Source organism: Phaseolus vulgaris, chromosome 8 (assembly GCF_000499845.2).
Source record: "Phaseolus vulgaris cultivar G19833 chromosome 8, P. vulgaris v2.0, whole genome shotgun sequence".
Taxonomy (NCBI): domain Eukaryota; kingdom Viridiplantae; phylum Streptophyta; class Magnoliopsida; order Fabales; family Fabaceae; genus Phaseolus; species Phaseolus vulgaris.
In genome coordinates this window covers 18,602,770-18,624,585 of record NC_023752.2, presented here as the reverse complement: position 1 = coordinate 18,624,585, position 21,816 = coordinate 18,602,770, and the positions used below count along the sequence as shown (strand labels likewise).

Genomic DNA, 21,816 nt, shown 5'->3' with positions numbered 1-21,816 from the left:
TATTAATTGTAATATCACAGACAAAACACTATGACATTATAGACTAGGACACCCTTCACATGAAAGATTACATGTCTTAAGCAAACAATACTCTTTTATTACTGTTGATACTCATCATGTATGTGACACTTGTAGTCGTGCAAAACAAAGAAAACTTCCTTTCACTTTAAGTAATACCGTTACCTTTGCTATTTTTGATCTTGTACACTTTGATATTTGAGGACCATGTTCCATAATTTCTATGCAAGGTTTTCTTTATTTCTTGACTATTGTTGATGATTACTCGCGTTATACTTGGGTTGTTCTGCTGCATAACAAATCTGAAGTGCGTCAGCACATCATTAACTTCACTGTTTTCGTTCAAAATCATTTCAAAACTAATATCAAAACGATTTGTACTGACAATGGTGTTGAGTTTGCTATGTCAAATTTTTATGCTTCAAAGGGAATTATACATAAAAAATCTTGTGTTGAAACACCACAACAAAATGGCATTCTAGAACGTAAACATCAACACATACTAAATGTAACCCGGGCTTTACTTTTTCAAGCAAATCTTTCTTCTATTTTTTGGGAATTTGCTGTAAATCATGTTGTTTTCTTAATAAATGTTATTCCTACTCCATTACTTAATAACATCACTCCTCATGAAAAGTTGTTTGGAAAACCATATGACATTTCCTTTCTAAAAGTGTTTGGTTGTCTCTGTTATGCTAGTACCATTACGTATTTTTCTTGGCTTCCCGCAAAATACAAAATGTTATATTATCTTAAATTAAAGTTTCATAGCATAGAGATATCAAGACATGTAATCTTTCATGAAAACCACTTTCCATATAAATTGGACAGTGGCTTGCCTAAGGACCCTAACACTTTATCTCTCCCTATTTCTAATGCATATAATTCTGCTTTTGATTTTTTTTTTCTGATACTGCACCTCCTGTCGAGCCATGTGCCTCTACTCCTGCACCCAATATTGTCCCTCCACCAGCCTCATTATCCTATGATCTTCCAACAAATAGTGCCTCTTCTCCTGCATCCAACATTGCACCTCCATCAGAATTATCACCGCCTGCATCTCCAGGAAGCATCTCACCCCAATTTCCAAGAAGATCAGCTCGTCCTCACCAACAACCTGCCTATCTTGCAGATTTCCACACTGCAACCAACACTGTAAGTAGTAGATATCCTATTCATAATTACTTGTCTTACAATTCCTTATCTTCCAATTTTAGAAATGTTATTTCCTCTATCAATTCTCATCCTGAACCTCAAACATATAACGAAGCCTCCAAACATGCTTCTTGGCAATCTGCCATGCAAGATGAGCTTCAAGCTCTTGCTGCTAACAATACTTGGCAACTTACCCCTCTCCCTCCAGGAAAGAAAACTATTGGTTGTAAATGGGTATATAAAATAAAATACCATTCTGATGGCACTGTTGAGCGCCACAAAGCTAGAGTTGTTGCCAAAGGGTTCACCCAACTTGAAGGACTTGATTTCTTAGACACTTTTGCACCTGTTGCTAAACTCACTACCCTCGGCCTTCTCCTTGCTATTGCCACTACCAAAAATTGGATTTTAAAACAACTTGATGTCAATAATGCATTTTTTCATGGTGATCTCCATGAAGAGGTATACATGACCCCCCCACCTGGCCTCTCTCTTCCTTCTCCCCAGTATGTTTGCAAGCTTCAACGGTCTTTGTATGGCCTTCGTCAAGCTGGTCGCCAATGGTACGCCAAACTTTCTACTTTTCTTTTATCAAATAATTACTCTATTTCTATTGTTGATCACTCTCTTTTTCTTAAATATAATAATAATAAACTCACTGCTATTCTTGTTTATGTTGATGACTTGGTCTTAACTGGTGATGACACGGAGGAAATCAATACAATTACTACAGCCCTTCACCATCACTTCAAGATAAAAAATTTAGGTAATCTCACTTACTTTTTGGGACTGGAAATTGCTCGCAACAGTACTGGTCTTCATTTAAGTCAACGCAAGTATACTGTTGATCTCCTTCAAGAAACTGGCATGTTTGACTCTGCACCTGTGGCCACTCCTATGACTCACACCTCCCGTCTCTCTCCCGACCAAGGCTCACCTCTCGATGCTGATGCCACTTCCCAATACAGAAGACTCCTTGGACGTCTAATTTACTTAACCAACACGCGACCAGACATCGCCTTCGTTGTCCACAATTTAAGCTAATTTATATCTGCACCCACAACTCATCATCAGCAAGCTGTCTCACGTCTTTTGCGTTACCTCAAGGGCACCCCTGGTGAAGGACTATATTTTTCTCACACTAGTTCACTTCACCTCTGTGGTTTTAGTGACTCTGACTGGGCAACATGTCCTACCACACGCAAATCTGTCACTGGATATTCCATCTACTTAGGAGACTCCCTAATATCATGGAAATCAAAGAAGCAGCCAACTATCTTCTGCAGCTCCTCTGAAACTGAGTATAGAGCCCTTGCCACCACCACATGTGAGTTACAATGGTTGTCTTACCTCCTTCAGGATTTACATCTTCCTCTCTCCCAACCTGCAACCCTGTACTGTGACAACAAATCTGCCCTTCAAATAGCTTCCAATCAAGTTTTTCATGAACGAACCAAGCACATCGAAATTGATTGCCACCTAGTTCGTGAAAAACTTAACTCTGGTCTCCTCAAACTACTGCCCATTACTTCTACAATGCAAGTTGCTGACATATTCACCAAGTCCCTTGCTTCCGCACAATTCTCTACTCTCAAATCCAAGCTGGACCTGACAAATATCTACTCCCCAGCTTGAGGGGGTGTTAATATATTTAATTTTCTATTTTAAATTATTGGGCTTTGTTTGTTTGGCCCAACTTTCCTTTTCTGTTTCAGCTAGGTCTTAATCTTTTTCTTATATATACACCATGTATTTTACTCTCTAATATACAAGTGAATAAAAGTTTCTTTTATATTTATTTTTCTCTACAATTAGGGTTCATCAAAACCTCTTTTTCTTCATTACGATTACGTGCGATTACGTACGTTACATTAAACATCACATCAGACAATGAATATTCATCTTCATTTACTGTAATAACAATAACTATTAAAAATAGAATCCTTGTTGTATGTGAAGATATAACAATGATTTAGAATTATCGTCAACATCCTTTTTAAAAAACACTTATAAAATTGTTATTAAAACCATGTTTTAATTAATTTTTAAATCCTTGTTTATATTGTTAAAGTATAGACAATTAGATGCAAACATATGTTAACAAGTGACCTAAATTTTGATAATAATAAATAATATCAAATTTTTGTATAACATGTTTTTTAAGTGGGAATTAAACTAAATTGTCTTGAGTCTAATATATTGTTCACTATATGTAACGGTCAAATGATGTAAGATTAAAAAATATGTAAGTCAAAACCTAATATGTCTTATAAGTTATAATTAATAAAACCAAAATGTTTATTTGACAACACCCTATAATATTAATATTTTAATTATTTATAAAAAATTATAATTTTATTAGTTTTGAATAAAATTTTAACAGTTTTACGTATATTTTTATTAAAAAACTTATTTTATTACAAATATTAATATTTATTGTAATTATAAAATGGAACACTCAAAACATCATAACTCTTAATAAAAACTAGTTGAAAAAGAAAAGCGTGGTAGACAATCAAGATCTTAGTAGATGAGTCCAATAGTACATTGGATAATCAAGAATATCGTCTACAAGTTTGAATAAGCATAGTTGTCAATTTCAAAGAAGATCCTGATTCAGACAACTTACCAGTTTTAAAATTACTAGTTCAAAAGTTGACATGAGTTCGTAAAACTTGACCCATATGAATACTTAAACATTTAATTTGCTTTTTTTAAGCAGTTTCTCCTTTCTTAATTTTTTTACTGTATTTTTGTCTTTCTACCCAGAGGGTCAAATAGATTACTGATATATACAACAACCATTTTCAATATTATAAAGGAAAGAGTTTTTTAAGCAGCCTTTAATTCTTAACACGTTTCTGTATCCATCTAGAGACTTGAGTTGAAAAATTGTTCACTAAAATACTAATATATAGTTCACAGGGAAAAGTCAAATGTTAAAAGAAAGTGGCCATTGAGTTCATATCATGTGCAGATCTTGTTCTGTAATCGGAATAATGGGTTTCATCAGCCATGCAAACTTGTTCTTCGTTTTGTTCATGCTGTGTTTTTATGTGTTGGACATTGGTTTTGCCACCGACACCATCACATCATCACAATCCCTTAGGGACCCTGAAACTCTAAGCTCCAAAGATGGTAACTTTACTTTGGGGTTCTTCGTCCCTCCAAACTCCACAAACCACTACGTCGGAATTTGGTGGAAATCTCAATCCACAGTCGTATGGGTTGCTAACAGAGATCAACCACTGAATGATTCTTCAGGAGCTGTTACCTTTTCTGAAGATGGCAATCTTGTGGTGGTGAATGGAGAGAATCAAGTTATTTGGTCAACGTTTGTGTCAAACACATCATCCAATACAAGTGCCCAGCTTTCAGACGTGGGGAAGCTTGAACTCACGGAAACCACAACGGGGAAGAGCTTATGGGATAGTTTTCAGCAACCTTCAGATACATTTTTGCCCCAAATGAAAATTTCAAGCAATAAAACAGGTAGTGGAGGAAAACTTACATCATGGAAGAGTCCTTCTAATCCCTCTGCTGGGAGCTTCTCTGTGGGTGTTGCTGAACGCGTAAAAATCGTTGAAGCGTTCATTTGGAATGAAACTCGACCATACTGGCGCAGTGGTCCCTGGAGTTCTGGGGTCTTTACAGGGATAGAGCAGATGAATAGTGCATATCTAAATAGTTTTTCTGTTCTAGATGGGGTACTCTATTATAACCTAGACGGTTTATCTGCATTTTTAATCTACGTTCTGAATTCGCAAGGTCAATTTCAAGAAAAACGTTGGGATGAAGAGGAGAAAGAAGTACAAGTTACGTGGACAAGTAAACAATCGGATTGTGATGTTTATGGTGTATGCGGGTCGTTCGCAATCTGTGATGCACATAGCCAAGGAACAAATGGCTCATCAATATGCAGCTGTTTGAAAGGGTTTGAGCCAAGGAGCAAAGAGGAATGGGATGCACAAAACTGGACCAGTGGATGCTTTTGGAGCACACCCTTGCAGTGTGAAAGAGCCAAAGATCAAAACACAAGTATAGATACAAATGAAGATAAATTTTTGGAACTGCAAAAGGTGAAAATTCCAGATTTGTCTGAATGGTCTAACGATGATCCAGACACATGCAGAAGCCGATGCTTGGAAAATTGCTCTTGTGTTGCGTATTCTCACGATGATGGGATTGGTTGTATGTCTTGGACTGAGAATCTACTAGACATCCAACAACTCTCGGATCGAGGACTTCCTCTATATGTTCGTGTGGCCTACTCTACTGAACTTGAACATGGTATGCTACGTCTGCTCAAGCATTTTAAACATAGTTTCTTTTGTACTGAATTCCTTATATTTTAGATTAAAAATTTTCCTTAACAGATGAAGGGAAAAAGACAACAATTATCATTATAGTAACAGTGATAATAGGAATTATGATCACTGTCACTTGTGCATGTGTAATGTGGAGGAGGAATTCCTGTCACCCAGGTAAGACACCATCTTCGGTGGTTTCAGAATTTAGCCTATAATTTAGTTTTGTTTTTATTGGTAAAGGAGCTAAGCTTACATTTTGTTTATCACTCTAGTTAAAATATGGTACTCAATCAAGTCAGCAATGAAAAGGGACAAGAAAGATTTCATACGTTTCAACAATGTTAAACCACTAGAACAAACAGGCCACAAAGTATTTGAAGAACTAAAGGAGCTGCTCCTGTTTGATTTCGAAAGGCTTGCAACTGCCACAAACAACTTCCACGAGTCCAACAAACTTGGGCAGGGTGGTTTTGGTCCTGTGTACAAGGTACCTTGAAACAAAGTTATCATATTTGAATACATTGTTTTTATTTGTCCTCATAGAACTTTTTTTTCTCAGGGGAAACTGCAAGATGGACAAGAAATAGCTGTTAAAAGACTTTCTAGATCCTCTGGACAAGGTCTAGAAGAATTTATGAACGAAGTAGTCGTGATTTCCAAGCTTCAGCACCGCAATCTTGTAAGACTTCTTGGCTGCTGTACTGAAGGTGACGAAAAGATGCTGCTATATGAATACATGCCAAACAAAAGTCTGGATGTGTTTATTTTTGGTTAGTTCTTTGATTTTCTCTAGTATTTCTCTCATATATATCCAATTTTGTACTGTTATGATTCTCTTTATTTAGATTTAGAACACAAATATTTAAGATGTAAACAATCATTTCATAATAACCAGCATGTTTTCTTGAAAGCATGCTAATCAGTGGTTTAGATGGCCCTGCTTCGTTATTTTATCTTCTAATATTATGTTCACAACCGTATAATGCTTCCATTACTTTTTAGATCCAACAAAACATAAACTCCTAGATTGGAGGAGGCGCTGCTCTATAATAGAAGGAATAGCTCGAGGATTGCTTTATCTTCATAGAGACTCTAGACTAAAAATTATACACAGAGATTTGAAGGCAAGTAATATCTTGTTAGATGAAGAACTGAATCCAAAAATATCAGACTTTGGTATGGCTAGAATATTTGGAGGAACTGAAGATCACGCCAATACGAATAGGATTGTTGGAACATAGTAAGTGTTTTTCTTTATCTATTGTTTCAAGAAAATTCTTGGAGAATCACCTTTTGCATTTGAATGCAGTGGCTACATGTCCCCTGAATATGCAATGCAAGGACTGGTTTCAGAGAAATCAGATGTCTTTAGCTTTGGTGTTTTGCTGCTAGAGATTGTTAGTGGAAGAAGAAACTCAAGCTTTTATGATGATGAGCGTTCTCTTACCCTTATAGGATTTGTAAGTCTCAACAATATCTAACTCAGTTATGGAATCTTTGCCAAATGCTAATTATTTTTTTCTTTTCATTTCAGGTCTGGACACAGTGGAACGAAGGCAATATATTATCTTTATTAGACTCAGAAATATACGATCCTAATGATCATGAAGATATTTTAAGGGTCATTCACATAGGACTTTTATGTGTACAAGAACTTGCTTTAGAAAGACCCACAATGGCTACAGTAATTTCTATGCTTAATAGTGATGTTGCCTTTCTTCCTCCCCCAAGCCAACCTGCATTCGTCCGGGTGCAAAATGTGTTGAATTCGGAGTCGTCTAAAGAGAGTCAAAGAGTTTGTTCCGTGAATATTATTAGTATTACAGATATCCATGGTAGATAGCAAAAGAACACTAAGAAAGATGACTCATGTAATTGATTACGTGAAAGAGTATGTTATGCAGAGATTAATGGATGGTATGATTTTGGATTACATTGTAATTTATCTGACATTCTTTGGATAATTTGTAATAAATTGTTTGATGGTTGGAAAGGAACTTTTTGGGTTAATACTATTTTTGGGTTAATACTATGTAGAGCTGTAAGTTTTAGAAGTTAGTTAAGTACTTATAATGAAATTAGTTAGCTTGGACATGAAGGAAAAGACTCATACTTGGATAGATCCCATGGTTAAATTGATGAATTTGAGGCAACATTCTATTTTTTCCATATATCGTGAAGAGAATTTGATGCCATAGTCAATCAATCGCATCTACTAACAGATTATGTTCTTAGATGTTTTCTTGGAGGATTAAACCATGATATCCAAGTGTTATTGAGAATGTTCCAACCAAGTACTATAATGAAGGCATTTTCACTTGTCAAACTTGTTGTAAAACAGAAAGTAGATATGGCAAAGTAACATAAAGAAGATAATGCAAACCCATGGTGCCTGGTCTTGTGAAGCTTTTGGAGAAATTTGATTGAAGATGTCAAATGCAGTTATGAATGTGCAACAACAAAATAAATTAGGTGCAACAACAAATTGAAATCAGTTATGGAGAAGGAAAAAATCTTTGATTCCTCTCCCTATATAAAGAGGGGTTTCATCCTCTTCACGATCACATCTCTCTCATTCACTCTCTTCATCTTTTTTCACCCACCACCATGAAGCTTCTTATTTCTCCTCTCATTTTTTCACTTTCTCTCTCCTCATTTACTTTATTTTATTTTAATTTTATATTGTGTTCCATTGGGTATTACTCTTTTAAGAATAACTTGCTAGTTTTGATCATCGAAAATTACCTGGAAGATCCTGTTGTATCCTGGGGGACTTGCGCAATACACCGCGGATAAGTCCTTATGAACAGTGATTACTCACGTCTCGAGAAATCAATTTTGTTCGTGCTTTAAAGCCTATTTACTTCAATCGTAAGGACTTAAGGCTGAAAATACAGTCAAATGTTGTTTCCACAACGCAAACCATTTTTGCGAAACCATTTCTGGATGTCTCGAAAATTGAAGTCTTCACCGGTCAAAATTTTCGACGTTGGCAAGAACGTGTGTCCACCCTATTGGACATGTACGGAGTTGCTCTTGCACTTACAACTTCCAAACCCGACTCAACCACGGCTACGAAACAAGTTGATGATTGGATCCATGCAAATAAGGTATGTCGTCACACCTTACTCAGTGTGTTATCACGAAACAACCGATTGTTTTACCTCTGGCACATTTGAATAAAGCTATTATGATTTCTTATGCATGATTACAATTGTTTATTTTCTTTCATAACCCATTATGAGTCAAATATGCATTATCTGTGCCTCTGAATTAGATCATAAAGAGATGTATTCTTTGTTCTCCTTGAAATTCAAAGCTTGATATGAATGGCAACCACATTGGTGGTCATGGGGTTGATGAATATTTGTGAATGTATCTTTGGAATGTGTGGAAGGTTTGCTCTTAACAAAAGAGAGAATATTTCTACCTAATCCGCCTCTTGAGCAATCATTTGACCAACTTGAATTGCTGGATGAAGAAAAGATAGGGGGAGAAATTGTGGTCTCCTTGCTGAAATTTCTTGGAGTCTATGGTTTGTTGCTGCAATGGTGCTGCTACACATAATGGTATTATGGTTTTTCTTAATCCTGATTTTATCCCTTCTTTTCATTCTATTTGAGAAGACAAATAGGGGGAGAATGGTGTGGTTTTATGTGTTGTGTTGTTGCTGCTACACTATGGAGTTATCTGGTTTTATCATGGTTTAAATTCTGCTGTTGCCATGCTCTTATTCACCATAGTTCTGCTGCACACAAGTCTCATTTTGGCACTGGTTTTTATGGCTATTTGAATGGTTTTTCTGCTTAAAGGCTTAGGCAGAAAACTGGTTTTGTGTGTCTTAGTATCCCGCTGGTATACTTGCTTTGTATATGCACAAATTCTGTTTTGCAGGACATTTCAAGTTCAAAAACAACAACACAAACAAACCAGGGATTTGTCTTAATCAAATAAGGGGAGATTGTTGAACAAGATGCTTTGATGTCTCCAAATCCAAGAGGAAAGCTTGAAGACCATGTTGTTGGGTGTGTGTGTGTTGTCTAGTTGTTTGAAACTTGTCAATTCACTCCTTAAGATGATCCAAGTTCATTTGAATCTTTAACCTTTTAAAAAGATGAGTTTTCTAAAATGCTGTTGAAATTTCAACAGGTTGTTTTACCTTAGTAGTTTTTGAAAAAGGTTTTGAAAAGCTTGACTTTGTTGTCAAGTCAATTCAACCGATTGTTTCGACAAAACAATCGATTGTTTTCCTGAAAACCTTAAGTGTGTGGAATAGGATTGGGTTGTAATTCTGAAATTTAAGATTTGTAATACCCAGGCGTATTCTATTCCCTTCTTCCTTGATTACTGTATTTCTGTAGTTGTGTTGTCAAGGAGTGTTGTGTGTTCTTGAGGTGTTCAAGATCAACATTCTTGGTGTGGTTTGCCAAAGGTAGTGTTTCTTGAGGGGTTCAAGGTCACTACTTTGGTGTGTGATGTGTGTAATCTGGTTTTGATTGCATAGTGGATTACCCAATGGTTTCTGGGGACTGGATGTAGCTCTTGGTGTAAGAGTGAACCAATATAAATTTGTTTGTGTGATTCTCTCTTTCCCTGATCTCACATATATCTGTTTTAAGTTGTTTTTATTAACTGCTGATAAAAACAACCGATTGTTTCGACAAAACAACCAATGGTTTTTCTGATATCATCTTAAAACAGTTTTGGGTATTTGTTTCCTTGATTCTTTTATCTGTAATTCAGCATTGATTTTCATTATACCTTCAAAGTTTGCGAAAATCCCTCTTAAACAATTCATTCCCCCTCTCGTTTAAGGTCATATATTCTAACATGGAGATCCCATGAATAAGGTTCATATGGGTAAAAACAAGTCACTTGTTAGTTCTGCTAGCACTAATATTGATTTTAAATCAATATTGTCCATTTCTATGGTGTGTGTGAAAGTGCTAGATACTACATTACCGAGAGGATAAACTTTGTGGTTAAAATTCTGAGGTAAAAGAGTTTTAACAATTTACAAAGTTTTAATGATTTTCATATCCCTTATGGTGGTGTATGATTTATAGCATACACTTGATGAAATCACCTATATGAGTGTCAAGTGGGGCTGCTTGCATGAGATCTTGGCAAGATCTCTATAGCACTCATGAATATCGGGCACGCGCATGGCCTAGTAGTGTAACACAGCGATAACAACAAGTAATGTGGGGGGTATTTTGATTGATAAACCTCTAACACACACTAAGTGTCTTGGTTCATATAGCTTGCTATACCAACTACACTATGTGTTACGTTCATCAATCTAAGACTGGTTCATATAGCTTGCTATACCAGATCTGATGCATTACATCTTAGATGAACCCAATTTTTTTTCTTTCTTTATCTTTATCTTTTGCAATATGTGGGGGATTGTTGTAAAACAGAAAGTAGATATTGCAAAGAAATAGAAAGTAGATATTGCAAACCCACGGTGCTTGGTCTTGCGAAAGCTTTTGGAGAAAGTTGATTGAAGATGTCAAATGCAGTTATGAACGTGCAACAACAAAATAAATTAGGTGCAACAACAAATTGAAATCAGTTATGGAGATGGAAAAAATCTTTGATTCCTCTCCCTATATAAAGAGGGGTTCCATCTTCTTTAAGATCATATCTCTCTCATTCACTCTCTTCATCTTCTTCACCCACCACCGTGAAGCTTCTTATTTCTCCTCTCATTTTTTCACTTTCTCTCTCCTCATTTATTTTATTTTAATTTTATATTGGGTTTCATTGGGTATTACTCTTTTAAGAGTAACTTGCTAGTTCTGATCCTTACAAATTACCGATAAGATCCTGTTGTGTCCTGAAGGACTTGCGCAATACACTGCGGATAAGTCCTTACGGACAGTGATTACTCACACATCGAGAAATCAATTTTGTTTGTGTTTTAAAATCTATTTACTTCAATTTATGAATCAACAAATCAAAGTAGTGGTCCAGCTAAGCCTAATCCTTTTAAGGGTATTCTATACCTTAAGGCTTCCTCCATCATACCAATTTGAACATGCACCCTATCACCTTTCAAATTTTCTAAAATTACTATCTATTTCGGATTTGAAAATCTAGAATTTACAAAATACACTTTGAAAATTAAAATCTCATTCAAATCTAAAATGTAAAAAAATCCATTTTGGAAAAGAAAATCTAGACTTTAAAAAGTGGAAAGTCATTCTGAAAAAGGATTTCCAAAATTAAAAAATATATTCCTAAATTATAAATTTGAAAATATATTCTGGAAAAGGTTTTGGAAGTATTTTTTTTAATCTACTCTCATTTTTCATTTAAGGTCATTTTTTCATCATTTTACAAGGACATTTTCGTCATTTCACTGACAAATAGGGTGGAGGTTCGGATTCATGTGGTGTAGGAACAATTTGCCCTACCTTTATTATCCAACAAGCCTGTTTCCACTATGGAATCACTAATGGATTTCACAAAGGGAAGGTGAGGAGAAATTTTTAACAGCTGCTTATATGAATGAAAGAAGGGCTATTTTTGTGATGAACCTTACACTTGTGAGCATAGCTTAACTCATAAGAAAACTCAGTTGTACACATGGTGGAAGTGAAAGATGAGGAGGAGGATGAAGAGGCATTACAAGCAGAGACATTAACAACTAGGAACTTTGGTGAACCACACATTTCTGTTAGTGCACTCACTAGGATCACAACCTTCAAAACCATGAGAGTCACCGGTAGCTACAAAAAGAAAAACATTGCATATACTCATAATGTCTTAGATATTCACGTAGCTAAGAAATTAAGCTGTAAAATGGAAGCTTAGAATCCTTTACAGGGTACTATGGCAGATGGCATGAAGTTGAAGAAGATTGAAGCCGTTCTAAAAAAAATTATTAGGACTCTACAACACGACAATTTTCAAGCAACTATAATGTTAATTCCTTTGGGTTGTTGTGAGACATGGTGTTGGGGATTCAATGGCTTGTGACTTTGGAGATATAATTTGGAACTTCGACAAATTAAAGGTGGAATTTAATGTGGCCGGCAAAAGACATCTTCACAAGGGCTCCACTCATGGCAATGTGTTGTCAAATCTTATCATGCTGAATGTAGAAAAGTAAAACTATACAAAAGTATATTATGTCTACAATAAGTAACCTATATTTATGTCATTTATATAAGCAACATTATTTATTAAGATAACTGATATAAAAAAGAGAGTAAAACTCTAAATTTAAAGTTTAATTTTCATTTACAATGTAAAATTTTAACAAAAAATTACATGTTAAGTTTTTTTATTATAAAAAATTATTGTAAAATCTATAAAAAAGTAACCTAGAAAAAAAAAAATGTAATCTTGAAAGACTTATTATATGTAAGATAAAGAAGGTACTGTGACAGTTCTTTGACGTGGGACGTTATAAGCCGCAATAAAACATCACGTTTTATTCTGCCCCAAATCTAGATATTCTTTATTTACTTGTTAGACTTTTTGATACATAGAACATGTTTATATTAAATAGAACATGTTTATATATTGGATAGCGTGTGGTACAAGAAAAACTGCCATTTATTATATTATTAGTTTGTTTCCCTAAGGGGTATTTGGAATTTGGGTTGACCTTAAAATACTGTGTTTCTTTTGTTTTTCTTATCAGAATGGAGGTGAAAAGCACAAACCAGATAGAAGAAGCCATGGATTCCAGTTATGATAGAAAAGCTGAAATAAAAGCATTTGATGAGACAAAAAGTGGTGTTAAAGGTCTTGTAGATTCTGGGGTAAAAAGGATCCCTCGTATGTTCCATTCTGGTATTGATATAACTGAAAACACAGGTAGTGACTCAAAGTTGAGTGTTCCTGTCATAGACCTTGAAAGCATACACAACAACCCTGCTCTGCGAAAAGAAGCTGTCACAAAAATTCGTAGTGCATGCCAGGAGTGGGGATTTTTCCAAGTGATCAATCATGGAATTCCAATTCCTGTTATGGATGACATGATTGATGGAATCAGAAGGTTTCATGAACAAGATGCTGATGTAAGGAAACAGTTTTTCTCTCGAGATTTGAAGAGCAAAATTCTTTATTGCTCCAATACTAACCTGTACAAAGACAAATTTGCTAACTGGAGAGATACAGTTGGATGTTCTATGGCTCCCAATCCACCCAAACCAGAGGAGTTGCCTGCAGTATTTGGGTAATGAATTAATCCGGGTTTTAGATTTTTCAGTGCTTCATAATTTTGTAATAATGGTTGCCCTTTTTCTTTGTATTCTTAATTAAGTATCTTGGCGCATATGTTGGAAGGAGAACTTAGTTTCATGTAACTGTAGATATCATGTTTGTAGAATTGTTTTCTTGAACTTTTGGAATTCTTGATAAATTGTGTATGTACCTGCAGAGACATAATTACTGAATATTCCAAGAAAGCAATAGCACTGGGTTGTACAATTTTTGAGTTGTTGTCAGAGGCTCTTGGTCTCAAACCATCTTATCTCGAAGAATTGAATTGTGCAGAAGGACTTTTCATTCAGGGCCATTACTATCCACCTTGCCCTCAACCTGAATTAACTTTGGGCACCTCCAAGCACACTGATACTGCCTTCATTACAATACTTCTACAAGACCAACTGGGTGGTCTTCAAATTCTTCATGAGAATCAATGGTTAAACGTTCCTCCTGTGCATGGAGGTCTTGTTGTAAACATAGGAGATGTTTTACAAGTAAGTATTCACATTTTCAGTAGTTTATATGGCCAGATAATTGTATCAGTTGAAATATTAAAATCAAGTTGATGCAGACACGGTAAAACCATGATGATATCAAGTTTTATTTTCTACTTATAGATGTGATTTAGAATACAATGAACCTCTTAATTACAGTTTGTGAGAGTATGTTTATTGATTTCCTAGCTTTGGTTTCAGCTTATGACAAATGACAACTTTGTGAGTGTTTATCACCGGGTCTTAGCAAACCATGGAGGGCCAAGAGTTTCAGTAGCTAGCTTCTTTACAAATTCACATGATCCAGATAAAGGCATGTCAAAGGTTTATGGTCCAATTAAAGAGTTATTATCAGAGAATAACCCACCAATGTATAGAAAGACTTCCATAGGAGAGATCATGGCTCACCATTTTGCCAAGGGGCTTGATGGGAACCATGCTTTGAAGCCTTTCAGGTTGTGAAATGAACAAATTTCTACCGACAAAAGAACTTGATAAAATTGATGTAACTCCAGAATCTCTTGGAGATGGCTGTAATGTGTTATTTGTTGTGCCTTTTATTGTCTTAATTTTCCATTAAAGTTATGTTTGTAAAGCAGCAGCATCAAGTTATTCTGAAGATAGAATAAGATAATACCTATATTCTTCAGGTTGTTATTAAAAAAATTTGTTCTTACAAATTTTGGTTCTCTTAAGTTAGTAGGTCACAGTTAATACGTTTTTCTTCATTTTGTTTTTTTTTTATTCATAGTTTACTTTTAATATACTCTCCAACTTTTCCCTTTCACATGTTAATAAAGCAAGAAAGTTGGGGAAGAATTTAAATCAATACACGCGTATAAAAAAATCAGGTTAAATAAGTTTTGAAGATGATCGAATCTTAGAGTATCCCATCATTTTTTAATAAATTAGATACCTAATGAATACCTAACCCAGCAGTATCATTACAAAGAATACCTAGGGAATGCAGAATTGTGACTGCAGAAATATGCAGAGTATATTGCACAAGTTGGCTTTGCTGTAGATAAAATTTCTTAACATAACACATGATCTAGCAACCAAACTACTACAACACTTAAAGCAAAAAAGGGACACTTATTCCTTCTAGATTTAACACATATGTAGTTTCCATTTGGTGGCCCTTATCTGTACAGCTACACAACATAAAGGATTTCTCAAGCAGCCACCAATTCCCCATTGCCAACCCTTCATTCAACACTGGTCGTGCAACAACATAATTTTCCTCTCGTCCATATGTAGATCCTGTTGGGAAAAACGGGTAATTTTCCCACTAAAACAAAACCCTAACAGAGCTACCCGACAAATAATATTGAATAAATAAAGCGGAATAATAAAAGAGATAAAGAGGAAAAAACACACCCGAAAATTGTTAACGGAGTTCGGCCTGTTTAGCCTAATCTCCGAGCACAGCAAAAACAACTCACTTTTATTATTATGAGAGAAGATATTACAAATTGGGATATATAACAGTGAAGGAGGAGAGTTTAATTTATAACCCTCAAACCTCCTTCCCAAACAACGAACCCACCGATGTGGGACTTGGGATTAAGCCAAAATCAACAAATCTCCACCTTGGCTTAATTTCAAGTCCCACCTAAAACAAATCTTCTCAAAACATAACAAAAAACAAACTTTACAGTGCTTCAAATTTGCGCCTCCGGACGCCAACTTCAAATGTGCAAAATATTAACCAAGTCTAAACAATGTTCAAACTTGGCCCTTGTAACCACCTTGCCTTGTAGCGAACATCTTCTTTATTAGAAAATTCTTCTTTCTTTGCAAATACCCATTTGCACCCAATTGCCTTCTTACCTTTTGGTAATTGTGCCAACTTCCACGTCTTGTTCTTCTTCAAGACTGCATCTCCTCTTCCATCGCACCTGCCCAATTACCACTCTCTGAACTCAGAATGGCTTCTGGGTAAGTGGATGGAATGTCATCAACAACTGGAAGTGCATAGGCAACCATATCCATGAAACGAGCAGGCTTCTGAATATCTCGTCTCTGTCTTCTAGCTGCAATTGGCGCTGATTGCTGTTGAGATTCTTGGGTAGGAACCTCTTCCTCATCTGACTCTTCTTCTGTCATAGGAGAGTCACTTGTGGTATTTCGTGTTGGGATCACCACTGTCGGCTCAAACTCCACCTGCTTCCAGGCATACTCCACCTGTTGCGGAGTACTATCAGCTTCTTCTGGATTTACCTTCTTTAACATGGCAGATTCATCAAAGGTAACATCCCTGCTGATAATCGTCTTCTTTGCCTCTAGACACCACAAACGGTATCCCTTCACTCCAGGACTAAAGCCCATGAAAAGAGCTTTCTTTGCCTGTGGATCCAACTTTGATTCAATCACATGATAATATGCAATAGAACCAAAAACATGCAAAGAATCATAATCAGTTGCAGGTTTTCCAGACCATACCTCTAACGGGGTTTTGCCATCTATAGCAGATGATGGCAAACGATTGACGAGATGTTGAGCGTATGTCACAGCCTCAGCCCAAAACTCTCTGCCTAACTCAGCATTAGACAACATACAACGAACTTTCTCCACAAGTGTCTTGTTCATACGCTCTGACACCCCATTTTGTTGTGGTGTTTTTCTAACAGTGAAGTGTCGAACTATGCCACAATCTTGACATACCTTCAGGAACGGATCACTCTTGTATTCTCCTCCATTGTTTGTTCGGAGAACCTTAATCTTCCTTCCTGTCTGGTTTTCAACTTGAGCTTTCCACTTAAGGAAAATTTCAAGCACATCATTTTTGTTCTTCATAGTAAACACCCAAACTCTCCTGGAAAAATCATCCACAAAAGTGACAAAATAATGCCTACCTCCGATTGACGGAGTTCTGGCAGGTCCCCACACATCTGAATGCACATAATCCAGAATGCCCTTGGTATTGTGAATTGCAGTGCCAAACTTCACTCTTCGTTGTTTTCCCAGAACACAATGCTCACAAAATTCAAGTTTGCAAGCCTTCGTACCTTTCAACAATCCCTGCTTGGTAAGAATTTGCAAGGATTTCTCTCCAGCATGTCCCAACCTCATATGCCACAACTTCGTTGCCTCAACATCCTTCTTAGAGCTAGAAGTTGTTGTCGCTACTATCCCCACCACTGTACTACCTTGATAGTAATACAGATTGTTCTTCCTCACGCCTTTCAACATCACCAGTGCTCCTAAAGTTGCTTTAAGAATTCCATATCGCATCGTCACAACTAGGCCTTTAGATTCTAAAGCCCCCAATGAGATGAGATTCTTCTTCAACTTTGGCACGTACCGTACATCCCGCAAAATTCTGGTGGATCCATCATGATTCCGCAGCTTGATTGAACCTATCCTGACTGTCTTACATGGATTATCATTACCCATGTAAACAACCCCGCCATCGAGTTCTTGAAAATCAAAGAACCATTCCCGAATGGGACACATATGATAGGTACAACCTGAATCCAATATCCACTCATCTGGATGCAATGATGCTGAAAGCGAGACAATCAACACATCACTTTTGCTTTCTGCAACATTTGCATCTTGCAGAGCCTTCCCTTCTTGATCTTTATTTGCCATTACAGACTCGCAATATAATATTCAATATTACAAATAATTTCAAACAACCCAAGGCGAACCTTCGGCTCTGATACCACTTGTTGGGAAAAACGGGTAATTTTCCCACTAAAACAAAACCCTAACAGAGCTACCCGACAAATAATATTGAATAAATAAAGCGGAATAATAAAAGAGATAAAGAGGAAAAAACACACCCGAAAATTGTTAACGGAGTTCGGCCTGTTTAGCCTAATCTCCGAGCACAGCAAAAACAACTCACTTTTATTATTATGAGAGAAGATATTACAAATTGGGATATATAACAGTGAAGGAGGAGAGTTTAATTTATAACCCTCAAACCTCCTTCCCAAACAACGAACCCACCATTGTGGGACTTGGGATTAAGCCAAAATCAACAGACCCTGCCTTCTTCATTGTTGTTGCCTCACAAATTAATAGAATCCTTCCTTACCACTGCATCATGTTCTTTGCCCTCTTTCTACTACTAGAAAACCTTCTGCACAAGTCTCTTCTACAAATTCTAGCATCATCATATAAAGGGTGATTCTTTAGTGTGGCTTCTCCAAAACAAGCCTGACATTCCAGCTCTCCCTGCATGTAAAACAAACAACAAACCTTCACTAGTGCAAAAAGAAGAAAAGGATACGCTTTATTTAGTGCGGCTTTTGCGCTACCCGCTTTCGAAAAAAACGCGGTGGCATTTTTGAAATTATTTTGATTTACGAATGCGGTTATTTGAATAACCGCATTCGTAAATCAAAGCGTTTGATTTACGAATGCGGTTATTTGAATAACCGCACTTGTAAATCAAAGCGCTTGATTTACGAATGCGGTTATTTGAATAACCGCATTCGTAAATCAAATCAAAATTCTTTGATTTACGAATGCGGTTTTACCTTTAACCGCATTCGTAAATCCTTTTTTACCTTAAATTTTGAAGCGCGCCACACACAATTTCAAACTTTATTTCTCGTCTTTGCCTCCGTTTCGCGTTTGCACTCTGAGTTCGTCTCCTTCTACTGCATCTGCATTCCATTTGTGCAATGTAAGTTTCTTGAACTCTCTTTTTTCCTCTTCATCTTCACAAATATATGCATAAATGTTTTTCGTTTTTCTTATATATGTTTTTTTCCTTGCATTAGTGGTCTCGAAGCACTCTTTCATTGTCTTCGTGGTTTCTTGTGGATTTTTTGGTTTGCTCCGTTGCTGCTTCCCTGCCTGTCCGTCGTCGCTTCTGCTGCCGCCACCGTTGTTCGCTCTCGTGACTCTTCATCAATCTTGCCTTCACACAAGATTGACGATGTTTTAAAATTTTTAATTTTTTTTAATGATTCGGCATATACAAGTGCGGTTAAAGCAAATAACCGCACTTGTAAATGGTATTTATAAATGCGACTCTATATAGCCGCATTTATATTTTTTGATTTACAAGTGCGTGTTGATCAAATGCGGTTATAAAGCCGCATTTATAAATTCAAAACAACCGCATTTGTTTTATGTTTCTGCACTAGTGCTTCCTAGCTTCTAGCCAAGAACATTGTCATTATGCTTAGGCTATTCACGAAAGAGAAACAAAACCAACACTTGTAATAGAAAAAATACAAAATACCCTAGATTATTTACAAAAACAGTTCCGCCATGATTGCTTTAAATTTTAGTACCCCTTCAGGACCACACACTCTAGTATGTTATTCTGTGATAACCCGTCTGTTGTGATTTAATCATGTCCTACACCACAGATACCTTCCCTTCCCAGCATTATTAACCTCCCAGAATTACTCCTGCAAACAACTCCCCACAAATTCTAATCTTGTTATTCACCCTGCTTTTCCAACTTCCATTTTTCCTTTCTTCTTACCCCTGCAACACCACGTGAAACCTGCATCCAAAGGATGTATTAACAGCACGAAGACACCTCCACAACTACTTAATCCCAACTACACCTTATTTCTAGATACATATCTTGCACCGATTTTGTATTCCTTTCCTGCATACAAATACACATTTCCCACACAACTCTCCTTCTATTGGTCCCAATGCACAACAGAGAAATACTTTCCTTTTCTCTTCCACTTCCACCAACACCAATATTCCAAGTACATCTGTAGTGTTATCTATTTTTTTAATCATTTAGAGTTGTCTCAGATATTGTTTCTTTATTTTATGGACTTCTTGTCATTGGTGACGAACGTGCTAGATTACCCTAGCTGGTCAACACTTTTTTTTTCTTATTCTTTTCAAAAGCGTTTACTATATATATTAGAAAACACATGGGTATCATTCTCATTTATTAAATGGTAACAAAACATACAACATGTGACTTTGTTTTCTTTAGTTCTATAATTGTTAACAAAGATTGGAACTCTTAATACAAAGGAGGGATTCATATGTCAATCTGAAAAAGAGTACATAAAAGACTTCATCCTATGTTTTAGTCACAACCATGTTCTCAGTTGTGCCATATGAAAAATTTCTTTCATGTCAACTTGTCCTTTCTGAAAGACAATTTTATTCCTACGATCCCAAATGCTCCATACAACTATTGCCCAAGCACTTGTATAAGAAAATGATAAAAAATGATAAGAAGAATAGATGTTTCTTATTCTCTTATGTGTATATTACAATCTAATTAGGTAGGGATAGTAATAATGAGATTCTATCATTATTAAATTAATTGCATATAATTGGGTACAATATCGAACAATATTGCATACAATAATTTCATATAATTTGATAATTATTATTTCCTTAATACTCCCCTCAAGTTGGTAGGTGAAGATCATGAACCCCCAACTTGTGTCGTAGCGTCAAAAACCGTTCCTTGCCTAGTGCCTTTGTAAAAATATCTGTGAGCTGATACTGTGTCGATACATATGAAGGACTGATTATTCTAGTTTGTAATTTTTCTCGCACAATGTGACAGTCTATCTCAATGTGTTTTGTGCGTTCATGAAATACTGGGTTTGCTGCTATATGTAATGCCACTTGATTGTCACAGAAAAGTTGAGCTGGCAAGTTACATGGCACCTTCAAATCCTGCAACAGATATCGCAACCAAACTATCTCCAAACAAGTATTGGCCATCGCGCGGTATTCTGCTTCCGCTGATGATCTTGATACGTTTGTCTGGTTTTTTGACTTCCATGAAATAATAGGAGAACCAAGAAAAATGCAATACCCAAATACTGATCTCCGAGTTGTCTGACAACCTCCCCAGTCTGAGTCGCAATAAACTGTCAATGCCAGATTGTTTTCGGATGGCAATAGCAATCCTTGTCCTGGTGATCCTTTGATGTACTTTAGGACTCGAATTGCGGCATCCCAATGAGGTTTCCGTGGATCCTGTATATATTGACTTAGGGTCTGAACCGAAAATGCTATGTCAGGCCGAGTAAACGTGAGGTATATCAGTCGTCCCACGAGTCGCCTGTATTTGACTGGATCCTTTAATAACTCTCCATCGTATGGTGTGAGTTTTAGGTATTGTTTCATTGGAAATTTTTCTGGACGAGCACCTGTGAGTCCCGTATCTTGCAAAATATCAAGCGCATATTTTCTTTGGGACATGTAAATACCAGCTTTGGAACGGGAAAATTCAATCCCTAAAAAATATTTTAGGTCTCCAAAATCTTTAATGCGAAATTGTTGTAATAGAAAATCTTTAACACGCTGAATTCCTGTCAAATCATTTCCTGTCAAAAGAATATCATCCACATAAATCAAAAGGGCAGTAAATGATGATTTATTTTGTTTTGTGAATAGAGAGTAATCTGTCTTGGACTGTTGAAATCCTACAGATTTAATTACATGAGAAAATGTTGAAAACCATGTTCGAGATGCTTGTTTGAGACCATAAAGGTATTTGTTGAGTCGACATACAATGTTCTCCCACTGTCGATGATGCCCGGGTGGCAAGTCCATGTAAATAATTTCATGCAATGTGTCATGCAAGAAGGCATTTTGCACATCTAGCTGGTGAGTAAACCAATTTCTGGTTGCTGCAATGGTGAGGAGAC

General features: G+C 36.3%; 2 protein-coding genes across 2 annotated transcripts; both read left to right on the top strand.

Moving 5' to 3' along the window:
- Positions 1-3,995: 3,995 nt before the first annotated feature.
- On the top strand, positions 3,996-7,480 carry LOC137826419 (G-type lectin S-receptor-like serine/threonine-protein kinase At1g11300). The gene is made up of 7 exons (XM_068632380.1): positions 3,996-5,463; positions 5,550-5,657; positions 5,756-5,970; positions 6,043-6,253; positions 6,486-6,723; positions 6,793-6,943; positions 7,018-7,480. The coding sequence occupies exons 1-7, from the start codon at positions 4,143-4,145 to the stop codon at positions 7,324-7,326; spliced, it is 2,553 nt and encodes an 850-aa protein (XP_068488481.1). The 5' UTR covers positions 3,996-4,142; the 3' UTR covers positions 7,327-7,480.
- Positions 7,481-13,052: 5,572 nt separating this feature from the next.
- Positions 13,053-14,883, top strand: LOC137826443 (1-aminocyclopropane-1-carboxylate oxidase homolog 1-like). The gene is made up of 3 exons (XM_068632401.1): positions 13,053-13,677; positions 13,882-14,203; positions 14,405-14,883. Exons 1-3 carry the CDS (start codon positions 13,142-13,144, stop codon positions 14,663-14,665), a joined length of 1,119 nt encoding a protein of 372 aa, XP_068488502.1. The 5' UTR covers positions 13,053-13,141; the 3' UTR covers positions 14,666-14,883.
- Positions 14,884-21,816: the final 6,933 nt, after the last annotated feature.

Excerpts from the sequence above, each read along its gene's own strand:
- LOC137826419 (XM_068632380.1), top strand. The coding sequence starts at position 4,143 with ATGTGCAGATCTTGTTCTGTAATCGGAATAATGGGTTTCATCAGCCAT. Across the intron at positions 5,658-5,755 it reads GAGGAATTCCTGTCACCCAG|TTAAAATATGGTACTCAATC; the intron begins GTAAGACACCAT and ends TTATCACTCTAG. Across the intron at positions 6,254-6,485 it reads TCTGGATGTGTTTATTTTTG|ATCCAACAAAACATAAACTC; the intron begins GTTAGTTCTTTG and ends ATTACTTTTTAG.
- LOC137826443 (XM_068632401.1), top strand. The coding sequence starts at position 13,142 with ATGGAGGTGAAAAGCACAAACCAGATAGAAGAAGCCATGGATTCCAGT. Across the intron at positions 13,678-13,881 it reads GAGTTGCCTGCAGTATTTGG|AGACATAATTACTGAATATT; the intron begins GTAATGAATTAA and ends ATGTACCTGCAG. Across the intron at positions 14,204-14,404 it reads ACATAGGAGATGTTTTACAA|CTTATGACAAATGACAACTT; the intron begins GTAAGTATTCAC and ends CTTTGGTTTCAG.